This window comes from Cololabis saira, chromosome 8 (assembly GCF_033807715.1).
Source record: "Cololabis saira isolate AMF1-May2022 chromosome 8, fColSai1.1, whole genome shotgun sequence".
Taxonomy (NCBI): Eukaryota; Metazoa; Chordata; class Actinopteri; order Beloniformes; family Belonidae; genus Cololabis; species Cololabis saira.
In genome coordinates this window covers 17,868,005-17,893,211 of record NC_084594.1, presented here as the reverse complement: position 1 = coordinate 17,893,211, position 25,207 = coordinate 17,868,005, and the positions used below count along the sequence as shown (strand labels likewise).

General features: G+C 40.5%; 1 protein-coding gene across 4 annotated transcripts; it reads left to right on the top strand.

Annotated features, from left to right (window-relative positions):
* The first annotated feature begins 1,600 nt into the window (after positions 1-1,600).
* agtrap (angiotensin II receptor-associated protein) lies at positions 1,601-19,068 on the top strand. 4 transcript variants are annotated; one of them, XM_061728457.1, is made up of 5 exons: positions 1,601-1,723; positions 2,828-2,862; positions 3,049-3,157; positions 4,650-4,860; positions 17,928-19,068. In XM_061728457.1, exons 1-5 carry the CDS (start codon positions 1,697-1,699, stop codon positions 18,050-18,052), a joined length of 507 nt encoding a protein of 168 aa, XP_061584441.1. In that variant the 5' UTR covers positions 1,601-1,696; the 3' UTR covers positions 18,053-19,068. The 4 variants fall into 4 exon arrangements, with proteins under 4 accessions (XP_061584441.1, XP_061584440.1, XP_061584442.1 ...); XM_061728456.1 differs by having other exon boundaries at positions 17,925-19,068; XM_061728458.1 differs by lacking the exon at positions 17,928-19,068 and adding an exon at positions 16,007-16,381.
* The last annotated feature ends 6,139 nt before the right edge of the window (positions 19,069-25,207 follow it).

Genomic DNA, 25,207 nt, shown 5'->3' with positions numbered 1-25,207 from the left:
CCCTGCAGCTCTTTAAACTATAAACAACACACATTTCTACACAATTTTCGCCTAAATGATATACTATCTTTTAGCCCTGTGTCATCTAGGAACAAAAGAGACACAAAATACAAAAACTGGAATACTCACATGGCCATAAGGATTCAGGAAATGTATCACATCTTAGCTTGAATGAATGCTTTAAAGGTCCCCTTTAAAATGATATCAAAGACAATATTGTGAAACATTGACAAATATCCTGTACATGAGTCTAAACCAGGATATGCACCAACATCTAAAATGTAATTTTCTGAAGGGGATGGGTAACTTCATGAGCTGATAACTATGATACAGCTGCCACTCAGGACGGGTTATCGTACCAAAATATCATAGAGACATGGATCTTTTCAAAAATTAGAAGTAAGTTTTGTCACCGTCCTTGAGTGGTACTGACAAGTGCAGTGGTGGACAGTAACGGAGTAAATTTACTTGAGTACTGTACTTAAGTACATATCCAGAGGATTTGTACTTTACTTGAGTATTAGATTTCTTTGGTACTTATTACTCTTACTTGAATACATTTCCAAGACAAATATTTTTACTTTTACTCGAGTAAATTTCTAGGAAGGCTGAAAAGTACTCGTTACTTTCAGGTCTGCTCTTTTTTCTTCTTCCCTAAAATCCTATTGGACACAAGCTGTTTTTGTCAAAGGAGGAGACCTATCACAGTGCACGCTCTCCACTGGGATGTACGTAAAGCGGAAATACGTCAAGCCTCCTCAAAACGATACCGCCAAAGTAGCCTGCGTTTGTCAAGACAGAGCCGCAACAAGTCAAGACAGAGCCGCAACAATGGCTACGCCTGCGTCAGGAGAAGAAAGACAATCCGCTGAGTCGTCTGACTTCAACATTGAGTTATTGAAAGCAGAGATGTAGTTTTTTGTAAAGCAGTGGTCTTTGAGGGGGATCCAGACTTAGTTGGATGGTGCAGGTTCATTTGGTTTCAGTTCATGATTGTTAATAAACTCTGCATCATCTGCTGTCCTCTTATGATCCCATTCATTTGATTTGTTTTTTGTGTTTCTGCAGGTTTTATATAACATTGTGGTTCTAAAAGCAGCACATCAGTGCAGCTGGTTTCAAAGAGTTAATTCTCAGAAACAAGAGTTAAAAGATCCTTAAATTAATTTAGAAAAAATATAGTAATTTACTGATGTGGAAAATAAGAAATTTACTCTTACTCTTACTCTTACTTTTACTTAAAGTAAATTTAAAAGCATTTACTTTTGGATACAAACACTTTAAAAGCAAGTACTTTTCTACTCTTACTCGAGTAATTTTTTGACTGAGCTACTTTTACTTGTAACGGAGTAAATTTTGACCAGTAGCATTTGTACTCTTACTCAAGTACTGGGTTCGAGTACTCTGTCCACCTCTGGACCAGTGAGATTTTGGGCCTATCTTGGACTATCATGAGGTCTGAGAGCTGGAGGCCGAGGGGAGGAAGGGGTGAGGGAGGGATGGAGAGGTAGGAAGTCACATGGGAACCAGTCAGGCTGCTGTCACATGGCTTGTGTTTGCAGGGTTGTGGTGGGAGGGCTTGCCCTGAGAAGTGTGTGTAAGAGGAACAACTCTTTTTTTTCATGAGCCCTTTCAACAAGTTGAAACACTGAATCGGATCAAGGAGGAGCTGCTTTCGACCAAACAGCCTATTATTATGGAAATCCCTGCCATAAACTTAAAGGTGAGCTTTCATTCTCAAAGTTCTGTGTTTTTTTGGCCCGATTGTGTTTGTTGAACAAAAGTTCGGCTGAAACTGATGTTTTCTGACAGTTCCGTTGCTCAGCTGCTCGGTCTTGGCCTCTCGTTCCTCTGTGAGGGAAACCACCTTGTAAAGCCTGAATTATGGTTCCGCGTTAAATCGACGCAGACCATACGCCGTAGGGTATGGCGTAGGGTACGCGGCGACGCGAACCGTAGGGTGCGTGAGGCCGCGTACCCTACGCCGTAAGCTCTGCGTTGGTGTAACGCGGAACCATAAATCAGACATTTTGCTAGAAAGCTAAAGTTGCAAAAATCCCATCGTGCACCCAGCGGTTGTACAGCATGACCCTGCTCTGATATGGAAGAAAAAAATCCCCCAAAAATAAAACACGCCCGTGGAATACAACATACTGAGGTCTCATTAGGCTGCTGTTTACAGCTTTTGAGATATTGAAGCCAAATTGTCCCATTCTATCCTATGGGGCTTGTTACCATGGCAACAAAAACCTATGCATTTGTATGAGGGAGAAATATGAATAAACCATCCGTAAATGTGGCCTGAACCACAACGTGCATCCAGGCCTTGGTTTGGTGTATTGGCCATTATTAATAACCCCAAACATGGCCAGAAGCAACCTTAAACACAACTACAGCCCCAAACCAAAGCAGCGAGAGGGGACGAATGGGCAGTAGGGCATGCCCATGTCTAAATTTCCTGAAATGTTCTAGTTTGTTTTATTCTTTTGTCTGATGTGGGTTCTCACATGTCTCACAAACCAGCGACAGTATCTGGGAATTCTTTCAGATTCAACTGATCACATGTTTCCAATTCTCAGTAGTGCTATATTTACTGGCTTTGATTTTCCTCAGCATATCTTGATAGTTTCACTATATCTGCTGACTGTAAATGGACTGTAAGATCCCATAGATGTCAGAAAGGGAGATATTTTGTCTTAGAAATGCTTTAAATGACACACTATTTCAGGATAAAATACAAAGGGAGTCATGGATGTCAATGGCACATAAAAAGAGCTTCATCTTTATTTTTCTTTCCTCATTATCTGTGTTTTCTGCTTCGTTCCAGGCCATAGTTTTGGTACACTGGCTGCTTACTGTATGGTGAGTTTGAGCACTTTCTTTTCTCACAAACCTGAGGAATTTCTCTGGTCTTTTGGCTCGCACACACACACACTCACACTCTTGAGTCAGGCCTCCTTCACCTGCACGTACCATGCTACAAGCTATCAAACGTAACTGCTGTTTGTCATAAACCTTCCCTTTTGTGCATTTTTCTCTTTCCTTCAGGGGATGCATGGTGTGGCTGCCCAAGTCCTTCCCGTGGGGGAACTTCAGTGTTTTAGCAGTTGGAGTGTGGGCGATTGCGCAGAGGGACTCAGTCGATGCAGTTCTAATGGTGAGTCTTTGCCTCGATTTCAAATTTTTTAAATGTTTATCTTCCAAGCAGTCCTACCATCATCTGTGTGCATCCCTGTGAGAAGGATAGCCTCCCTTTAACTCGGCCCAGAGTGTGAAAGCTGGGACTCTTAACGGGATTAAAGCATCCCAAGAACCTGATTTGACTTATTTTTTTCACATTTTGTTATGTAGAATATGTAAGACAAGTCTTATGGGGAGTGTAATAATGGGATGTTAATGTAGAGCCGTGAGTACATGATTTCCATCTGTAAATACTGGGCACCGTCCCAGCTGCACTGCTCGGAGACTGTATGTTGTCTATGCAATTTCTCAGTAAATTACTGTGTTGCCGAAGCTCTTCCAGAAGGGGTATTTTCTCTTCTGATGGAGTGAAAAGCATTTTCTTACAATTGTACTCCAGGTAGTCAGGAAGCCTTTTTCAAGAGGGTGGCTTGATGATATCAGTGAAATTATTTCCATGAAAAGATAGTGAGATTCAGTGTTTGGATGCATGAAAAAAAAGTGAATGTAAACCAAAAAAAAAGGACGATTAAACCAAGATGTTGGGAGATGGGTGTTAATTCTGATCACAATGAGAACAATATCACTGAAAACAAAACGGCAACATGAGGTGTGGCAATTAGATTACCGTATTTTCTGGACTATAAGCCGCACCTGTATATAAGTCGCACCCACTTTTATTTAAAAAAAAAAGATATGCAAGCCGCAGATATTTATGTTGTTAGATTAGATATTTACTACATGTACAGAAGGATTTTGAACTGTAAATGATGTACATGTTTGTACCTAAATACATCCTTTCCTAACAGTGTCTTTTAACACGGCAGCAACTTTGCTGATTAAAACTGGACAGAACCAAGAGAAAATAACTGGTATTTATTTATCTATTTATCTGTTTGAAATCTGCTTCTACCTACTTCTATCTGCTAAAGAAGAAGTAGCGTATTCTTCTTTGCATTTATTTTGTCTTAGTTTTTATTCTAATTCCGGTTAGCACTCCCCCTAGCGGTGGAAGAAAAATCCACAGAATAGCCGCACCTTTGTATAAGCCGCATGGTTCAAAACCTAGGAAAAAAGTAGTGGCTTATAGTCCAGAAAATACGGTAATCAAACCCACAGTGATTTATTTGAAAGGGATACTCTAGTCTCTAAAGAATAACAAAACAAATCATCTTTGAGCAGCAGGATGAGAAGAAGAGTTCTCTTTCAGAGTAGCCTAATACATCACTATGCCTGTAGTTCTAATTTCTGGCATCACATTCAGAAGCACCAGTGACTTATGGGTTTTTAAGTGTCAAGTTTGGTTTAGATCACTTTCCTGCTGTCTTGAGCAGTGGAAGGACTTTATATTCCACTTATTGCATGATAAATAGATTCTATGGCTCTGTTATTGTTACAAGTGTGTGTTCAGATCATGATAAAAGCGAGTCCATTAACACGCTGTGCTCTCTTCTGTCCTGTCCCTGCAGTTTCTTATAGGAATGGTTATGACAATATTGACCGACATCATCCACTTCTCACTGTTTTATGGACCGAGCAACTTTGCACCAGAAATGGGGCACGACGTGTTTCGCTTCAGCGCAGGAATGGCCATCCTCAACCTGCTGCTCAAACCTGTTTCCTGCTTCTTTGTCTACCAAATGTACCGCGAACGAGGAGGAGAGTATAACTTCAACTTCGGTAAGTACAGCCTTAGATACCGTCAGTGTTGTCAAATGCTGGCAAAGTGCGCTATGCAAGACATTTAAGCTACATTTTTATTTTATTTTATTTTAATGTTTATTTAACAGGGACGATACATACAACATTGTCACAAAGAATGAAAAATGTGATGCATACAAGACGTCTAGCTTCAGCTAATTTGCAGTCTTTGTCCCTGGTCAGGCAAAAGAAGGATAAAAGATACTGAATACAAAATACAATAATACAAATACAGTGAATAATGCAGTGAACTGATATCATAAACAAATAAACACAGCTCCAAAATTTAGATTAAAAATTGCACAAGTTAAATACATTAAACATTAGTAAAATACTGTGCTGACAGTGACTTGAGAGAAGTTAATGTTCGCATTTCTGCTGCTGCTTAAGCCAATGTTTAGCTTTGGCACTAAACATCCTTAATTCTGTTTGGGATTTTATTTCTGGTGGTAAAGAATTCCATAGGTGTGTACCCAGCACTGAAAGGGATGACTGACCAAATGTTGTCCTGCATCTTCTAATTTTACAATTTTGGTTGCTCGTGCTCCTTGTCATTGTCCCACAGTTGCAGTTTGATGCTTCTGGTCAAGACAATAATTAATCACCCCCCCCCCCCCCCCCCAACATTTGTTTGTGAGGCCCATCTGAGATATAAATGGGCTGAGTAATGGGGCCCATAATGGGGAATAATTGAATTGTCCCCTTGGGTGGACTTATATGGTCCCCCAGGAGGAACCCAGACAAGACTCTGTTAGACCACAGTCACTCCTCTCCATGTAGTCGGGTCCGGTTCGCCACTAAAAGTGTGTGAGCCCCAGCCTTTAAAGAGTCTTACTCTAATCAAATTACACTGGGACTCTTCCAAGCCGTAGGCAAAGAGACATGCCTGGTTCCTAATTGCGTACATCCTCACCTCTCTAAGTGGACCCGTGCAGTTTGGAGAAATTACCAACCATGCTTGTTAAAACCAGCTCTCCTAATTGATCTCAGCTCTCGTTGGATGCCAGGTTTCTGATTCAGTGGCCTACATAACGGCCCCAAGGATCTTTTTAAGATTTAGTTTGATTTTACCAAGCCTTTATGAATCTGTTTTCTCATTTAGTCTGCCAGTTTAGCCAAAATTAAGATTATGAGGGAATACGGTACACAATTTGTACTTTTAATGGCAGGATTATTGTTTTCGTGCAATGAAGCAGGGGAACGGCAAGCAGCTTGATAATGTTACAGCAATAATTATAACATAAAACAAAATGAAATCAATAATATTTGGGTTTGCAGTAAAGAATCAAATTATAACGCCATTCTTTCCGTACTGCGAGCTGAGGCTTGTGAGTCCTTATGTTTTGGTTGGAGAGTAAAGAAAAGAGTAACCTTGGCCGGTAATAACAATTTCTCTCTCGGCTGAAGCAACTATAATCCACCGTGGTGAAGAATGTAGAATTAAGTACAAAGTCTTTTTTTCCTGCTGAGACACAGCATCCTCAGCCACAGAGTGAACAGAAAGGACTTCAGAAAAAACATTTCTTATCATCTGTTTGGGGTTTTACACCCAGAGACATCCAAGTTGTTCTGGAAACAATCCCGGCTCTCTTTGGCAAAAGGCAGGGATACACCGTACCGGTCCATTACAGGGTCACGTATAGACGAACAACTACACACAAGCAGTTCTGATTCACCCATCAGCCTGACATGGATGTTAGATGAAGTACCTGGAGAAAAGACTTGCAAGCACATGGCTAACTGCAGCTCACTCGAATCAAATCAGCCATGCCAAGTCTGAATGCACCGTAACATAAATGACAGGAAATTCACACGGGGTCAACTTGGAACCCGTGGACAATCCCATATAAGGCTTCACTTTTCAGTTAATTTATATCTCAGATGAGCCCCACATGGAAATGTTGGAATGATTAGTTTAGTTTATGACTAAAAAGTTCTCATTTGTTTAGTATTGTAAGTGCCATGTATAGCTTATAGTTTAACTCTTTTATTGCATAATATGCCTTGTTATTTACACAGAAGGAATATATTTCAGTTTAAGTTTTGAGAGTTATTATTTTATACTTTAGTGATTAATACCTACATTTCACGACTGAGATTTGTTTTGCCTTAACGCTGTCTGTAGTTTGGGCCTGTGGGGCTTCCGTAGCGGGAGGAAGTGCGGGACTGTGTTTTTTGTGAGTTGATTGAATAAACGAGTGACGGTGGAGCAACACAGTGTTTTACCGTTCTGTTGACGGTTCTGTTGCCGTACTCAACGCGTAAAAAAATCTCCTGTCGTCATTACCATTCATGAAGTGAGTAAAAAGTAGTAAAAGAAGAAAAAGTCTAAAGATAGTCACTACAGGTATTCACGACGGCCTTTCAACATCGGCTGGAACAAAAACTCGTGGAAAATGTGGAAAAGTTCACTACCTGACTGGACAGATAGTTTGGAGATTTGTTCACTTCAGATCAGGATCACGTTCATATGTGTTGCTAAACTGGATATGTATCTGACGTTTTCCAATGCGACTTCTCAGCTGTCTTTGACGTCACTGTCAGGTGACTAATGTCACAATTCTGCACTGGCGGGATTTGTTTTTTGGTGAAATCTGCTTCAGTGGAGCTGGTCATGTATAAATGTTAAAAGATTTGCTCTCCTGCTCCTCAGGTTTCTTGTCATGATAATTAGTTTATGAATTTTTCCACATCCACTGAAAAATAGATGCCTTTTCCCAATGAAGTCTGACATAAGACACATATAAAATACCGGTGTGAACAACCACACACAAAAAAATCAGATCTTTGCAAAAACTCAGAATTGAGCATTGAGCCCTGCAGTGTGAGCGTAGCCTAAGTCTGCTTGTTGCTGTGGAGCAAGGTTTAAATGAACACGTTCAAGTGAACCACACAATACCTCGCTTCAATCAAGGCAGGAATGCCAAATATAAATGCACCATAACAAATTCAACTAAAATGCCTGCAATGGAAACCCCATTAATAGCCTGGAATGATAAAAACTCCCGCTTTCCTGTTTCTATTTTCACCAATTGAATTATCTCCATTATGTGACATCATTCCCCTTTCCATTACTCATTCTAACAAGTTTAATTGAAGAAACAGTGAGTATCCTAAATACCCTCGGCTCGAGACAGGAATCATCCTTAGTCCTGCCGGGTCGTGTTGTTCCGTTTGTCATGAAAGACCCGCAGAGTGAGGCCTAAACTGCAGCGACTCTTCACTAAACCACTGGCAGATGATTCCACCGTCTCACTAATTTGTTCCAGTCACAAGACTTTTTTCATGCGGAGACGTATCTAAGCTGCAGTCGGGCTGGGAAAAAAAGAAACCTAATTCTTCACAACTTGCTCGTAGCATTTGTATGTCATCCTGGCCACCGAATAACACTGCATGGAGAATTAAGACCATGCAGGCTGTAAAGGCAATGATCTGCCTGGATCGTACATGAACACAAATAGAACAGGGCTGATGTGAAAGAAAACACAAATTTGTAGGGATTGGGAAACTACTGAAGAAAAAAAGAGATTTGTGTTACTGCGTGTTGAGTTTCTAGTCTCCTCTGTGTGGAAAAACAACCGATCAGCGCGCACAGGGGACACTCAGGATATGTTCCTCTAATCAGCCATGTGTGACTATTGATTCGAGGACCTGAACCAGATCAGCTAAGAGCATTTCTATTAGAAATCCCACCGAACTGTGACGACTGCTGAGCTTCAACTCTTTAAAAATGGTATTCGTTGTTATGCCCTTACATTTTAACTTAATGATACTATGATCTTCATTTGTTGTATGAGATTTGCTGGCGATGCTGAGACCAGTCCTCTAAAAAGCTGCTGAATATTTCCTGCATGGGCTTTCTCATTGTTTGCCTCGAGAAAAAGCAGATTGAAAATAAAATTCAGGGAAAAGCCAGGACATTGAGAGTGGGATGCTAATTTGGTAGTTGCCATGTCGTCGGATAAGATCGGTTCATTTATCACTTTACACACTTAAAGAAGTGATAAAAGTTATCCAGCGTTGCGACCCATGCTTGAAATCCATCTCTTGAGTGTTTGGAGGATAACTGAATACTGATCTTTGTGGTTTTACCTTGTGCAGCAGGAACACTCATTAGACTGCGTCTTGACTGATGGAAGCATGTTTTAATTGCAGTCTGAATGCATAGCTGTGTTTTCTGCAGAGAAAAACAGGAAAGTAGGTGCTAACAAGTGAATTATTGATTCAGGCTTTCAGAGTTCCCTGAATTTTGATGGGTGGTTCTCAAATGAGGGCTCAAAGCAGCATCAGTGGTACATTTAAGTTTGCTGTTGTTATTCTGAACCATCGCTTTGATTTCATGCTTGGTCAAACTGAAAGTTTACAAAGATTGGCCTCTTTCTTTCCTCTTAACCACACTGGAAGATACTAGGAATAGATAGCTGAAGTTCTAAATGTTTTTTGGTTTGTTTGTTTTGACATGGGAGTCAAGCGGCTTAAGAGTTTGGTGCCAAATTTTGCAGGTTTTTGTTTGTTTGAGAGATAGATATTTTCAGTAGCTGAGAGTTGTGGACTATAGATATGTCATTATAGTGACTGGACCTGTTCATTTTACTATGGCACCCTGCTACTGTCGTATGTGCATCAATTGCTTTGACATCATCTTGCTGAAATATGCAATGTCTTCTCTTAAGAAGATGTGACACTTTTGGAGTTTTTATTTGCCACTTTCAGTTTAGTTTTGACACATTTTGTCTTTGTTCACTGGAGTAGTTGGTTGTGCTTCCTGTCTTTGCTTTGGTGCCTGTGTTTCTACACACATATGCAACTGGTGGATTACTGAGCCAGTAATCCCTTTTGTTTTTGTATCTTCTTTTTTAGTTTTGTATAATTAGGGCCCGAGCACTTGCAGTGCGAAGGCCCTATTGTATTTGCAGGAATTCTTTGTATTATTTTTTTTTTTTTTATTATTATTATTTTTCTGACAAAAGGAAGGCCTTTTTGCCCCCCTAAACATGCCCAAAAAGTCACCAAATTTTGCATGCAAGTCAGGCCTGGCGAAAAATTTGATATTTCATGGTTTGCATTAATGGGCGTGGCAAAATGGCTCAACAGCGCCCCCCGGAAAACTTTGTGCCTCAAGCCCCACGATACGATTTGACGTACATGCACGAAAATTGGTACACACCTGTATCATGGCACAACTTAAAGAAAAGTCTCTTGGCGTCATGCCCGAAACCGAACAGGATGTCGGCCATTTTGAATTAGTTGTGTCATTTTGGCGCAATTTATGCCATTCCTTCGGCAGTTAATACGGCCCGAACCTTAACGTGCACCCAGGTGTGTTATACATCAAAATGTGCGTCTCCATCCTCCGACACCACGCATTACTTTTCTCTTTCAAAAGCGTTACCGTGGCGACGCTAGATGCCAAAAAGCGCACCCCCCCTTGATCTGATTGGTTCAGACAGAAAAAACTTTGCGCCTCAAGCCCCACAATACGGTTTGACGTACATGCACGAAAATCGGTACACATCTTTATCATGTTGCTACTTAAAGAAAAGTCTCTTGGCGCCATGGCCGAAACCGAACAAGAAGTCGGCCATTTTGAACATTCTGAATGAATCGCGTAATTTTGGAGCAATATGAGCCATTCCTTTGAGAATTAATACGGCCCGAACCGTAACGTGCACCCAGGTGTGTTATACATCAAAATGTGCGTCTCTATCCTGCGACTACGCGCATTACTTTTCTCTTTCAAAAGTGTTACCGTGGCGACGCTAGATGCCATAAGGGGCGCCCCCCCTTCATCTGATTGATCCATATTTGATAGTTCCCCAAAAGTCACCAAATTTTGCATGCAAGGCAGGCCTGGCGATAAATTTGATATTTCATGGTTTGTATTAATGGGCGTGGCAAAACGGCTCAACAGCGCCCCCCGGAAAACTTTGTGCCTCAAGCCCCACAATACGGTTTGACGTACATGCACGAAAATCGGTACACACCTGGATCATGTCGCAACTTAAAGAAAAGTCTCTTGGAGCCATGGCCGAAACCGAACAGGAAGTCAGCTATTTTGAATTAATTGTGTAATTTTGGCGCAATTTATGCCATTCCTTCGGCAATTAATACGGCCCAAACCGTAACGTGCACCCAGGTGTGTTATACCTCAAAATGTGCGTCTCCATCTTGCGACTACACGCATTACTTTTCTCTTTCAAAAGTGTTACCGTGGCGACGCTAGACGTGAAAAAGCGCGCGCTTCATCTGATTGGTCCATATTTGATAGTTCTCCAAAAGTCACCATTTTTTGCATGCAAGCCAGACTTGGCGATAAATTTGATATTTCATGGTTTGCATTAATGGGCGTGGCCTAACGGCTCAACAGCGCCCCCTAGAATACTTTTATCTGCCATAACTTTTGAATGGTTTGACATAGGAAGTTGTGGGTGATGTCATGGGACTCTGTAATGAGTCCTCAAGCTTCGTTGGCCTTAATTAGCCCCGCCCCTTCTTCTGATTGGTTGTCCTTTTTTTAATGATAAAATCGCCGCGAGCCGCCAGTCGCTCTCGCGCTGACTCCCGCTTCCTGATTCAAACGTCTGCCGGCCCCGCCCCCCGACCAATCAGTGGCGAGTAGGGTGATGACGGCCCCGCCCCCCTACCAATCAGTGGCGAGTAGGGTGATGACGGCCCCGCCCCCCGACCAATCGGTGGCGAGTAGGGTGATGACGCTAGACGCGAAAAAGCGCTCGTCCCCTTCATCTGATTGGTCCATATTTGATAGTGCTCAAAAAGTCACCAAATTTTGCATGCAAGCCAGACTTGGTGATAAATTGGATATTTCATGGTTTACATTAATGGGCGTGGCCAAACGGCTCAACAGCGCCCCCTAGAAAACTTTTCTCTGCCATAACTTTTGAATGGTTTGACATAAAGAGTCGTGGGTGGTGTCATCAGATTCTGTATGGAGTCCTTGACCTTCATTGGCCTGAATTAGCCCCACCCCTTCTTCTGATTGGTTGTCCCGATTTTCTGCTATAACTTTGGAATGGTTTGACATAGAGAGTCGTGGGTGGTGTCATCAGATTCTGTATGGAGTCCTTGACCTTCATTGGCCTGAATTAGCCCCCCCCTTCTTCTGATTGGTTGTCCCTTTTTTCTGCTATAACTTTTGAATGGTTTGACATAGGAAGTCGTGGCTGGTGTCGTTTCTGATATGCTTATGGGGGGCGGTGGCCGTGAGTGCGAGGGCCCGTTCATCGCTGCTTGCAGCTTTAATTTCCATTTGGAGTTTTTGATTAGACTTAATTTATTCCCTTTGTTTATTGTCGTTTGCAATAGTGACTATATTTCTGTATATGACCTGCATGGGATTTATGATGGTTTCTTTCTTAGCTGCTTTCATTTCTGTCAACAGGAAACTTTTTTTTTTGTGGTTACAGGAATTATAATAATATATCTCAGCGTCACAGAAAATGGGGATGTTTGTGTTCAATTTTGGAAGTTTTTAAGCTCCTGTTGGGGATAAGTTTACCATCTGTGACATAACTGTGCAGTGAATGATGCAAAATAAGCACGTCCAATAAATACAGATAAACATAAGATAAGAAGTAGAAGTCGAATGAACATTTGCAAAGTGTCAGCCGTGTAACCTGCTCTTAAAGCAACAAAAAAAAGTTTTTTTATTATTATTGCTAATAAGCTCCATAAAAATAGGGGATAAATGAAGACTAAATCCACCCCATACACAACCAGCACCATTCACATTACACATTGTCCTGTTAATGTATCGCATCGTTTGAGCAGTTAAACAGTATTTAGTGGAATTACAGCTCTTGCATTAAAAGCTGTTCTTTACTCTTTCTTTCTTGTCTTTAAAGTCCAGTAACGTCTGTCAGAAGGTAACAGTTTAAACAATGTGTTTCTGGGATGGGTTGGATCCCTGAGGATGCACTGCACCTTCCTGAGGCAGTGAGGACTGTAGAGTTCCTCCGGGGAAGGAGGGAGGCGTCGGCGCGCGGTCTTCTGGGCCGCGGTGACAACTCTTTGGAGTGTGTTCATGTCGGCCGCGTGCAGTGTGTAAAGATGCTCTATATGGAGCATTGGTTGACTGGAGCGATACTAGCAGTCTCTGTTTGAGGTGGTTATTTCTCAGTATCCTCAACAAAGACAGTCTCTGCACGCCCAGGAACAAACAGGTGCTGAACAATGTTATAATAGTTTTGAATTTTTCATTTTAAATTGATCATACCAAGAGGCTTATATTGACAGGGACGAAAGCGGAGGAAATTATATCTATAATTTCAGTTCATTTTAGTTAGTTTTCTAAACACGCAATATAGTTTCAGTTAGTTGTCGTTTTTGTCTTTTAATTTCCGTTTTTATTTAGTTCAGTTAAAGAAATTGTTTTTTCAATTTTAGTTTTCGTTATTTCGTTCGTTTTCGTGAACGATAATAACTCTGGTGCTGAATGACTGTTTTCCTCCTCCTGAAGTACAGGATGATTTCCTTTTGTCTCGTGGTGTTCAGGGTCAGGTTGTTCTCTGCACCACACAGACAACCGCTCCACCTCCCCCCTCCAGAGATGAGTCCAACTACACTGGTATCATCAGCAAACATGATGCTGCTGTTGCTGGGGTGTGTGGAGATGCAGTCATGTCTATAGCGGGCAAAGAGGGTGCTCAAGCCCTGAGAGGAGCCGCTGCTGAGGCTGATGGGTGAACCACTCAAAGCAGAACTTTGTCGGAGTTGGGAATGATGTCACGCCCAAGCTGATTGCATTCCAGTTGCAAAACTGAAAAAATCACGGACACTCATTCACCACCAACCCTTCCAACTGCCAGATTAGTCGTTGCTATAGTTGCTGGCAGCTGTGTAAAGTTGATTGCCCTCCAACTTGATGGTCACCTTTACAATCCCATCAATGTGCCAAACTGACGCTTTTCCCAGCAACTAAGGGGCCACAGGTCATCTCAAAAGGAAGAGTTGTGTTTAGACATACAACTTAAAACCTGCGTTACATTACAGTTTTTCTCAGTCGCTTTGGTACATTTCTCAGATCATCCTCGACATTTGCAAATCAGTAAGTGCATTTCTCAAAACAGTTCGTACAAATAGCAAAACACCATGGATTACCTGCAAAAGCCAGTCTCTTGCTCAAAATCCTTAGTTCATCTCTCAAAATTAAATATCTGTGTCAATGAACATGTCAGTGCATCAGAATCACAAGTGCTTGTGTCATTGTGTACGGATAAGACAGTCAATGCCTAAATGTTGTGGGGGGTGAGACTATTCAACAGAGACAGAGATAATACATTTTGATCAACATGACATAAACAACTGATAATGTAGGAAACAGCAGAAAATTGTACATTATCATTTGCATGGATGACAAATGCATTTGCAACTTGTTCAAAGAAATGAGAAACTGCTTTTTTGATGTGCACAAGTGACACAATGATGTAAAGATTGAACAAGTAGTTTTGAGAAGCAACTGAGAAAAACTGTAATACACGGTGGGTTTTTCAGCAAAAGTTGAGTGGAAATTCTGACCTAGGCAGCCAATTAAAACATTTATCTTTTGTGACAAGTTTTGCTTAATAACATATAACACATCAGAATCAGAATCAGGTTTATTTGGCCAAGTCAGGTCAAACAAGACAGGGAATTTGACTCGGTTATTTTCGCTCACTGTACAGTAAATAGAAAAATGTCAACGATAAGCTCAGTGAGCTACAGCTGATGGCAGAGCCCAGACCCGTGAGCGTAATGACATCAAGCCGCCTAAACACACACATATAGGAGCCTCTGAGCTTAAAATCACAGCTTCCTTTGTGTTCCCGTCGGCAGGTTGAAGGTATGTCAATGTGTTTTCATCCAAAAAAACCTTTTTCACCTTTTGGTGTCCTGCATTTCAGACCTTCCTTAAGCTACGATTGGTGGCAGTTGTTTCTCCGTAGCGGTATGTTTACTTCAGGATGGATGGTGCTGAAGTTTTCCTCCAGGATCACCACAGATGCAGCATTTGAACCCTTTACAGATAAGTAAAGGTGGACGGCTCCTTCCCTCTGTAGCCCAGAGGATCCCATGTTTGCTTTCCACTGTTTCCAAAAAGAATTACAAATGATGTTTGCTCATGCAGCAGGACAGCTGTTCACTTTATCTCAGTTCATCTGAAATGAGTCGTGGCTAAGATAAGCCGGCGGCACATTTGAATCCCGTATGTAAAACGTGTTCACCTGTGTGTTTGAGGAGCGCTTCTGGGCGCGGTGAAGATCATTCCTGAGTCACGTCTGATGTTTGTAGAGGTTTCCGGTGTGATCTATGTAGATTCCGTCAGTCTTTTATCCTTTGTCTTTTTCATACTTTACTGAATAATTTCAGTTTCAATGTGTTTTTGTGCATCACCCAGTCTTTTGTTTCCTTTTTGGTTAAATATCACCTAGAATGAGTATATTTAGACTTTTTCTCTGATATGTGTGATTAATTCATAAAAAGTCGGTTTGTATTGTTTTCAAATATGTTTTACATTTTCCCCAATTCATTTATTTTTTCAATGAGCGTAGAAAAACTGCAAACAGTAAAGGATTGTTTTATCTGCAAAACCAGACGCCTGTGAGCCAGCGCAGTGTTTGAGACACTGAAGTCAGACAAAAATTGACTTTTTCAACCAACTTGTCACATCAACATTCTTCTGAAATTATTATTAATTATTATAAAACATACCATGTAATTTAAGTAGTAAAATTCCCATCTCCATGAATTGCTTCTGAAGTAGAACAGTTTTTAAGTAGTAATTCAAAAATTATAAAATTGTCCTCACTGACTTGTGGTTATGGTCTTTACTGTTTGTTTATCTGTCCAAACCTTTTTGTGTATTTCTCATCAGTTGGCCTGTTGTACTGTTGCATGTCTTTGGGACGTCTCGCTGTCTTGTTTTTGTCACGGTGTCTCGTGGTTGTCCTGTCATGCTTTGACTTCTCTTCTCTTCTCTTCTCTTCTCTTCTCTTCTCTTCTCTTCTCTTCTCTTCTCTTCTCTTCTCTTCTCTTCTCTTCTCTTCTCTTCTCTTCTCTTCTCTTCTCTTCTCTTCTCCTCTCGTCTCTTTCCCCCCTAATCTCCTCTCTTCTCCTCTCTTCCTCTCAGACTTAGAGACTTCTGTGGACAGTCGATGCACTACGGACAGTGCTGACAGTGCCTTTTTTGGGCGCCGCTACTGATCCCCGGCTTCTCCCTCTTTACCATCCCTCTTCCCCAACCATCCTTCTCCATCCCCTTCCACCCAGGAAGTAAGACAGACAATAAGACTGCAGGAGACACAAGCAAAAGGGAATCCCTTCTTCATGTTTTTATCACATTTATGTTCTGGTCCATTCTTTGTCCATCTCTTTCTTATGAATCCTTCTTTTTCTTCATCTGTTCCTTTCTGATTTCGCTGAAAAACACGAAACATTCACATCTTCAGTACATGGTGATACTTTCTGGGTTAAAAATGACATGCTAACGACAATAGCAAGTCAACATGCTGCTATTTCATGGACAAAGAAACCTTTAATCATTTCTACTTTAACTTTAGTGTTTGTGGATGTTTTTGCTAAGTTTAGGCATTTGCAAGTCTTGGCTACAAATGTGGAATCATTAATGGGAAGTCGAGTGCTAAGGAGGACGTATAATCAGCAACCATAAGGAGTTGTTTCTTTTCCTGGACCTGCACCAAGCAGATGGTCCAGCTACTCCTTATCTAATGCTGATTTGTAATTCGCTTTAATTCAATCTTCCACAGTCCATGACTGCGTATCTTCAGTTGTACTGTTAGGTGTGCCACTCTAACATTATTTTCTTTTGTTTAGGTAGAGATGATGGTTTAGTTTTTGACTTTTTCTGTGGGGAAATCCATCTCCTTCATCTGATTTCTTGCCGTTCAAACACTAACATTGACTCATGGTAATGCTGTTTGCTTTCCATTTCATTTTTGTATTCATTTTTTTATCTTCAAGGCATTTTTCTGTCAGGACTTTGGCGTCTACCTTTGTCTATCAATATGTTTCTCTCTTTACAAGATAGAAATTTTAATGCTCCAAGTTTTCTAATCAACTCAACAATACCGGGTCTCCCTAGTTAGTCTGCAAGCAAAAATATCATTAATTACAAAGCAAGGATGTTCAGCTGTTAATAAAATTGTTTTGTGTCATACCTGAGATTTTTATTTTTCTGCAAATTACGGGACGTCCGCTAAGAATGTTGATTCCCTGTTTCGGATTGAATTTGTTCACGTTCACTTTCTGCCACTGTTTGGTAATAAATCCTCTTGTAAAGGTTGCTTTTGTACAATTATAAAGATATAACTTTTTGCTAAATAATAATAAAAAAAAAACATTGTGCAACAAAAGCAACTAGCTTCTTTGGATGTTTTTTAAAGCGTGCATGTTTGTCAGAGTCAGAAGACGAGGCCATCATGAGGTAAGAGCACGCAGGGCTTTGAACCTCCAAAATCACTCTGTTAGTATTCTGGCCATGGCATATTCGCGCTGCCTGTCATAGAGCATCACTTCAAGTCCTTAGTTTGACGTAATTTATTGTAAAGGATGTTAAATCTGTTACAAAGCCCCTCGCAGCTTGTCTGCGCAGGAATCTGGGTGACTTGCTTCATTGCTCAAAGAGATGCTGCTGCAGATCCGCCACGCTAAAATTTCACACCACTAAAAAAATTCCTGTGGCACAAAAGTTTTCTCAAAATAGTCACAAGAGCTGAACAGACAGTGGTTGAAGGGAAAAATAATAACTTTATAATGAAGTAGGAGGCATTTCTGCACCATCAACAAAGCATTTGAATAAAACTAGTGGGTTTCTCAGACTGGTGCTTTACAATACGTTGGGGAAGTCACTTTATAATATGTATTTATGCAGAAGCAGCAAAATGCTTGAGCCAAGATACATCAACAACAAAACAGTGTCAGGAATCGGTATAAGGTAGAATGAATGTGTAAAAAAAACACTTAGATTTGAAGGGCCATGATCAATTGAAATAATACATTTGCACGTTGGTGCTTTTGGCGTGTCTCAGCAGGTTTCCCCACCGTGACGCGGGAGAGAGCCGCCTACCAGTCCATCGACAATCAGGAGGAGTCGTCGAGACAAGTAAACCCCTTCAACCAGGCCCAGGACAGCAAACCAGGACCCCGCAGTTACTGAGCAAGGCAGCCGATGAACCCCACAGTCCCCCCCCCCCCTCCAGTCTTCACGCAGCAGACCGAAAGCAAACACTTTTACAGTTTTAAAGTGACTTATTGCTTGATTAAACTCCTTCTAATTGGAATTTGTGTTTAAAGAACAGTCAAACATATTCAGAGTAAAATCTGCTCTCCCACAACCAGGCTCCGTCTGTGTCCACGACTCCTACAGGTTCTTAGTGGACGGATGTTTGAATGAAATTGGTGTGTTGTAAATGATGGTTACTTTGTACGCAGTATTTTATAAGTATTTTCCAGTAACTCTTAGTGTTCTAGTACATGACATTGTATTGACTCGAGTAGAGGAAAACTGAAATAAAAGTCGATTTCTCTTCCTCAGAAGCTACCCTTCGAGTTTTTCACAGATATCAAACATCCTTCGGCTGAGTTTTAAGACACGGTGTCTGGTACTGAAGTCCCAAGTGAGGCACGGTGTCGTCTCACACAGACAGGCTGTTTATTTGTCACCATGTTAAGTTTGTTAGTAAGGTCTATGTTCACGCTAATGTCATCAAGCTGCCACTGGAACTGTAAACCAACACAACTGATTTGTGTAAACTCATTCTGTGTAAAAGTATCTCGTCCTTCATCATTATCATCTCTCTGGCATTACTTTATTACGTGATACCGGTTTTACTGAGCAGAAAAATGACACAGCTGTCGTTTGTGTGGCGCTGATCATGAACAGAGCCTTTCAGTTAACAGCAGCGACTGCATAAGAAGAGAAAGCACTGTTGTGGCTTTCCGTCTTAAGCGGTTGCATCATTTTACATTTGGTTCTCTTTTCAATTTTGTTAGGACTTCCTGTTTTGAAATCATCTTCATCCATCTGGAGGAATGAAGATGTTGCAACTATGTCATTCATTATTTATCTTTGTGAAATCATCACAATGTAGAGGGGTGTGAACAACAACCCTCATGTCACTCACACATGCTCATAAATATGAAGGTCTATATGTTGTAAAAAATAAATAACTAAAGACATCCAATGTGAGAACTTGCAGAATAATATCAATGTCCAAACCTTCACATGTGTTAAAATTCAATCCACATCAAAGTTTCATCATTTCATGGTGTATTCCAGTTACTCGTTGTCATTCATTGGCCATGTGTAACAAGTAAGAAGTTCCCATCATGCCTTTTGATGTCTCTCGCCTGCCAAGCTCACCGTCTTGCTCAAAATCCTACCTGCATCCAAGCTCCACCTGCAGACTCCTGTGTCATTACCTGCAATATCCAAACAAATGAGTATTGATTAGCAACTACCCCTCTTCATATTGGTGAATCTGCTGCTTCGTGTACAAGTTTCTGCTCTCTTGTATCACCAAGTGATGAATCTGCATTTTGACATTTGCAACACTTCTTACTGGAAACATGTTGCAAAATTGGAGGGAAAAGAGGAGCTGGAAGAAGGAAGGTGTGGTCAGATTGGAGTTTATCCACCAATCGGTAACAGTAGCTTTTTTTTTGCATTAGCAGACATCTTTAATGTTCCAGACAAGCAAAACAACATCTGCTTTCGTAGAAGCCTGCAAATCTGCTGATGATTACCCTACATCATCAAATGCTGATCATTATTAGCACTCGACTTCCCATATTAGGTCCTACAGAAGGCAAGGCAAGTTTATTTGTATAGCACAATTCAACACAAGGTAATTCAAAGTGCTTTACATCAACATTAAAAGCAGCAAGAATGATATATATAAAATGATAAGAAAAGAGGTAAAATAATAAAAAGCACAAGTTGTTAAAAAGTAAAGGCATTAGAGTACAGAAGGTAAGTATTTAATTTAGGAGTACGCTTCAGTAAACAGTAATATTTTTAGGCCTGATTTGAAGGAGCTGACAGTTGGAGCAGACCTCAGGTCTACAGGAAGTTTGTTCCACCGGTGAGGAGCAGAATAACTGAACTGCCTCACCTTGCTTGGTTCTGGTTCTGGAACCACAACAAACCAGATCCAGATGAACCTCAGGGGTCTGGGAGCTTCATAGGAACTAACAGATCAACCATGTATTTTGATCCAAGACCATTCAGTGCTTTGTAGACCAGCAGGAACATTTTAAACTCTATCCTTTGACTCACTGGAAGCCAGTGTAGTGATTTCATGAACGGTGTAATATGGTCCAGTTTCCTGGTGTTTGTAAGGATTCTGGCGGCAGCGTTCTGGATCAGCTGCAGCTGCCTGATAGATTTCTTGTTAAGGCCTGTAAAGATGCCATTGCAATAACCCACCTTACTGAAAATGAATGCATGAATACGTTTTTCCATGTCTTGTTTAGGCAGAAATCCCTTAATTCTAGCAATGTTTTTCAGGTTGTAATAGGCAGATTTAGTGATAAACTTTAGATGGCTGTTGAAGCAGTAAGTTGGTTGTGTTGGCCTGTCCTGTAACGTCAGGGAACATTCTACCGACACCAATACTCACTACCATCAGATGATTTTAACAAATGATTACACATAGCATTTTTTTCGACTAAAAATAAAGAAATATGACTCATTTGATGTCATGCATCTTTATATTTTCTTCTGTTATGTCAATGACATCTTTATTTGGAGTAATATGCATCTATTTAGTTTGAGGAGGAAGCAGCTTTTCCCCCATGTATTTTTCTTTTTGGATACATTTGCTTTTTTTCTGTTTTTTTTTTTCCTTTTTCTTATCCGATATTTCCCCCATCATTTAGCTTCAACTCATCCTGCCAGAAAACACATTTATCTTCCTACTTTCATCGTCCTAAACATGTCTTAATCTCAATTTTTCCACTTAAAGGCTCTAGTTCAGTTTCAAATCCTCTCCATTCCCAAACCAGGCTGAAGCTCAGTTCAGCTGGTAGATACATCGCATAACTGGCACAGAAATGTTAAAACATTAAAGGGCAGCGTGAGAGGGGCAGATCTGTTTCCCACCGGCTCTTACACTGCAAATATAAGTAATGTTATTTCTTATTTAGACACACCACTGCAGAAAACAAGCATTCCTCGCTAGCCCGTGTGACAAAGACTGCCTACTTGCACTCGAGGTTATTACCTTGATGAGTTTTATTATTTCTCAGTTCAGCAACCCTGATAAGAACCTTGTCAACCTTTTGTGCTGCCTTTGTGTCTTTTGCAAAATCATGAATGGAAGTTGTGTTTCTGCAGCCTTCTACACACATATGCATGAAACACTCCAACTGTTAGACACCATGTACTGCAGGTTTAGATACTTTAATACAGTTTACCATCCAGTGGAATAAATCCAAGACTCAACTCATGGCCGTAAAGGAGCATGGGGCTCCTTTTAAGAAATGAGACTTTATAGCGCCACCCTTCACCACGACGGCCGTTGGGGGTACTGCAGCCAACAGTGAAGCCGGCACGGGAGAACGGGGAGAACGCGCATGCAGCATCATTTGACGTCACATCCGCAGGACAGCGCGGGAAACTCGGCCCCACAATTGCAGCACATTTTGCAGCACACAGCCTGTTCAAGGCAACAGAGAGATACGCTAGAGGGCTCATTTGTTTTGATTTGGAACGCTTCATCTGACATTATTACTAGAAAACTTAAAACGTTTACGAATTTTTTTCATAAATCCTGCCTCAATCCTGCTTCAAGCTCCTTTAAATGCTGGATTTTTTGTACAGCTTTCTTTTCTTGACACAAACAAACAAAGAGCCACACAAGGTAACAGAAGAAGGCACAAAATATATATTACCTCTATCAATTATGTCACTAATACACTACACTTTCTTCACTTCTGACTGATAAGCTCTAACTCTTCTAACCAAACTTTTGATAATGACATCATCAAATGTTTTATTTTGCATATAAATTACCGTCATCTAAAAGAAAAATATAAACGTTTACAGGGATCATCAATATAAAGGTGATTAACAATACATGAACATTTTCAAAAGCAGCTTTATTAAAAATACGACCCGCGGTCGTCATATGAAGTTTGGTTGTCAGGCCATCTCTACCAGCCAAAACAGGAAACCAAAAGTATGACCTCTGAAAGTAACAGGTTCCTCGTCCTAACAGAGGCTGCTTTAAGTGCCTATTGTAAATATAATAAATGAACACGCTCACAATGTTTTTGATAATGTCATAACTGATGGGGAGCAGGTGGGTGTGCATGTTTGAACTGTTGCTGTGTGGAGTTTGCATGTTCTCCTTCTGTCCGTGTGGGTTTTGTCCTGGTACTTCCTCCCACAGTCCAAAAGCATGGATGTTATGGTTGATTTGAAACCCTAAATACATCTTTGGACTTAGTGTAAAGTGTGCATGGTGGTTTGTTTCCATGTGGTCCAGTGATGGACTGGTAATGTGACACCCTGCATCCCACCTTAACCCTGGTGACAACTGGGAGATGCTGTCAGCATCTTCGATGTGACCCCCAAATAAAAGTGAAACAGGTGTGGAAAATGACTGACGGGTGGATTATAAAAAAATCATGAAACCTACAGCAGGCTCAAAGTTGAAGGGGAAAAAAAATCTTGGCATCTTTGCAGTCAAACATCTCACTTCCTTCTGTGATTTACAAACATATTTTTTAGAAAGACTTTAGTGAAGTGTGTTAAAACTATCCCCTTCTAAACCTCCTGAATAGTTTGTTGCAGAATAGATTAAAGGGAAGACTGTGTGACATGTGTACAATATATATATATTCATTTAGATTCAGGAAACAGCTTGTATAACTTACAGTATGCTGACCAACCAAAAATAAATGTGGATAAAGTTCAAATGCTATGACTTTCTGAGTAGTTGGAACATTATTCATGTAGTTCTTAGAAATAAACCGCATACTCATTCTGCATTATATATATTCATATATTTTCTTTTTTTAACAAGTCAGTTCAACCATATATATTACAGTTCTGTCAGGCTCCTTGGGCAGTTCCTTGGACGTCATGATGCTCATTTGACCTGACATGCACTGTGAGCTGTAAGGTCTTATATAGACAGGTGTGAACCTTTTCTAATCAAGTCCAATCAGTTTAATTAATCACATCTGGACTCCAATGAAGAAGCAGAACCATCTCAAGGAGGATCAGAAGAAATGGACAGCATATGTAAATAAATGTAAATATGAGCGTCACAGCAAAGGGCGTGAATATTTATGACCATGTGATATTTCAGTTTTTCTTTTTTAATACATTTGCAAAAACTTCTACAGTTCTGTTCTTTTCTGTCAAGATGGGGTGCTGAGTGTACATTAATGAGATAATATTTTTTTTATATATATATATATATATATATATATATATATATATATATATATATATATATATATATATACATACACACACACATGATCATATTTCATAACTTAATTTCACTTATGTCTGTAATTCTTTTTTAGATCATTTTTATCATGTATTAATTTGAACAATTGTAACACAAGTTTTACAACATGGTTTGAGAAAAAAGGATCTATTCTGACCCTGGATTAACAGCCTGTACAGAAAAAACTGCCTGTAAATGATAAATATTGAACCATATGATCAATATTTTCAAATTCTGAAGAGGTTTGATAGCATTTTGAAGGATTAAAGACCCAAGTGCAGTTTAAAGTGTTTGCAGTTACTCATACTGCTGTCTACCATTTTAAAAGAGGCAAAAAATAAATGTCTGCTTCTCCTCCATGAATAAATTAAATCAGACTCCCAAACAGCAACAAATGAAACCTCCGCTAGTTTAAACTGATGTACTCTCATACAAAGTATATTTTTATCTTCCATTTTGTGCATTTGGGAGTGAGGATCTCAGCCAACACCATAAGTCCCCCTTATTTTTATTATATTATTATTATATTATTATGGCTATTCTAAAACAGTCTCAATCAAGGTGTTCAAGGTAAATGCAGTTTATCGTTTGTAATTATTAGAAGGTGTAGAAAATAACTTTTTACTTATTTCCTTATTAAATATGGAGGCTGTGGCTTTAAATTAAGGATGGATGAGGACGGATGGGTGGGTGAGTGGAGTATTGTAGGTGAACAGAAGGAGCTGGGGGAGGAGAAGATGACCAGCAGCTCAACAAGCTGTTGATTAATAAGGAGCTGCCGGGTAGCCTCTCCCGAGTGAGTCCTGCGTGTGCACGACTTTGACACGTCCACAGACTCACACCTGTGAGTCCTCCGAGTCAAGGACGCCCTACTCGCTGCCACTTCGGCTCCGTTCAGTAAGAACAACTCAATTTCTCAGCTATTACTGCAGAACTGAGTGTCCCCAGGGAGGTCTGGAGGAATGAGCGCCTGGGCCTCGGTGGTGCACCCTTCCAGCGCAATGACAAATGTCTCAGCGTGGCCGATATTTCTGGCATTAAATAGATTTTTCTCAAAGTAATTTATGTTGTTTATCAATCAGAAATCACTCTCCATCCTGATCTTTCCTCTACAGGAAGTCCACTGCCTGTAGACCATGCAATTTAGTTGTGGTGTTTGCAATAAATAATAAAGTAATAGGGTTGAGACGGAAGGTTTGCTTTAAGTTTCTTAAAGAATTCTGCCTTTTTTTCCCATCAAGCCTCAAAAATGATCTGTCCCACAGCCGCTATTCACAATTTATGTTCCCCGCCCTCCCTTCATCAGCCCTCTCTTTTGTCTGTCTTTCACATAAACCAGACTCCCTAGATATCTTTGCATATTTAAATATTATAAATGAATAAATAGAGGGGAAAAAAATGCAAATAGCTCTCCAATTCTTCTGGGGTTATTTCCAAATACAGCCTGAGAGAAACAGCACGAGCATGTGTCTCCACGTTAAATTATACAGCTTGGAGGCAGTAAGGAAACGAGAACATTGACGTTCTTCAGCCAGCGTGTCTCATGATACATTTAACGTTAAGTAGTAGAATAAATAGGCTGGAGTGAAGGCTCTCGGTGATGAAGTAACACCTCCCTTAACATGGCAAGAAAACTGCAAGAAGAGGACGCACTTGGAAAAATAATAGTATAAAAGAAAAAAGTTGTCACGTGGGAAATTGATTCAGGATTGATATTTTTATGCCTCGGGCATCTTAAGTCCGCCGGGAGGGCACAGTCAACCCCTGACCTTTTCACACCAAAGCCTTGCGCATCTGTCACCGGCGATAACGGCATCAAAATTGATTCCAACTGCCCTCCAGTCCAC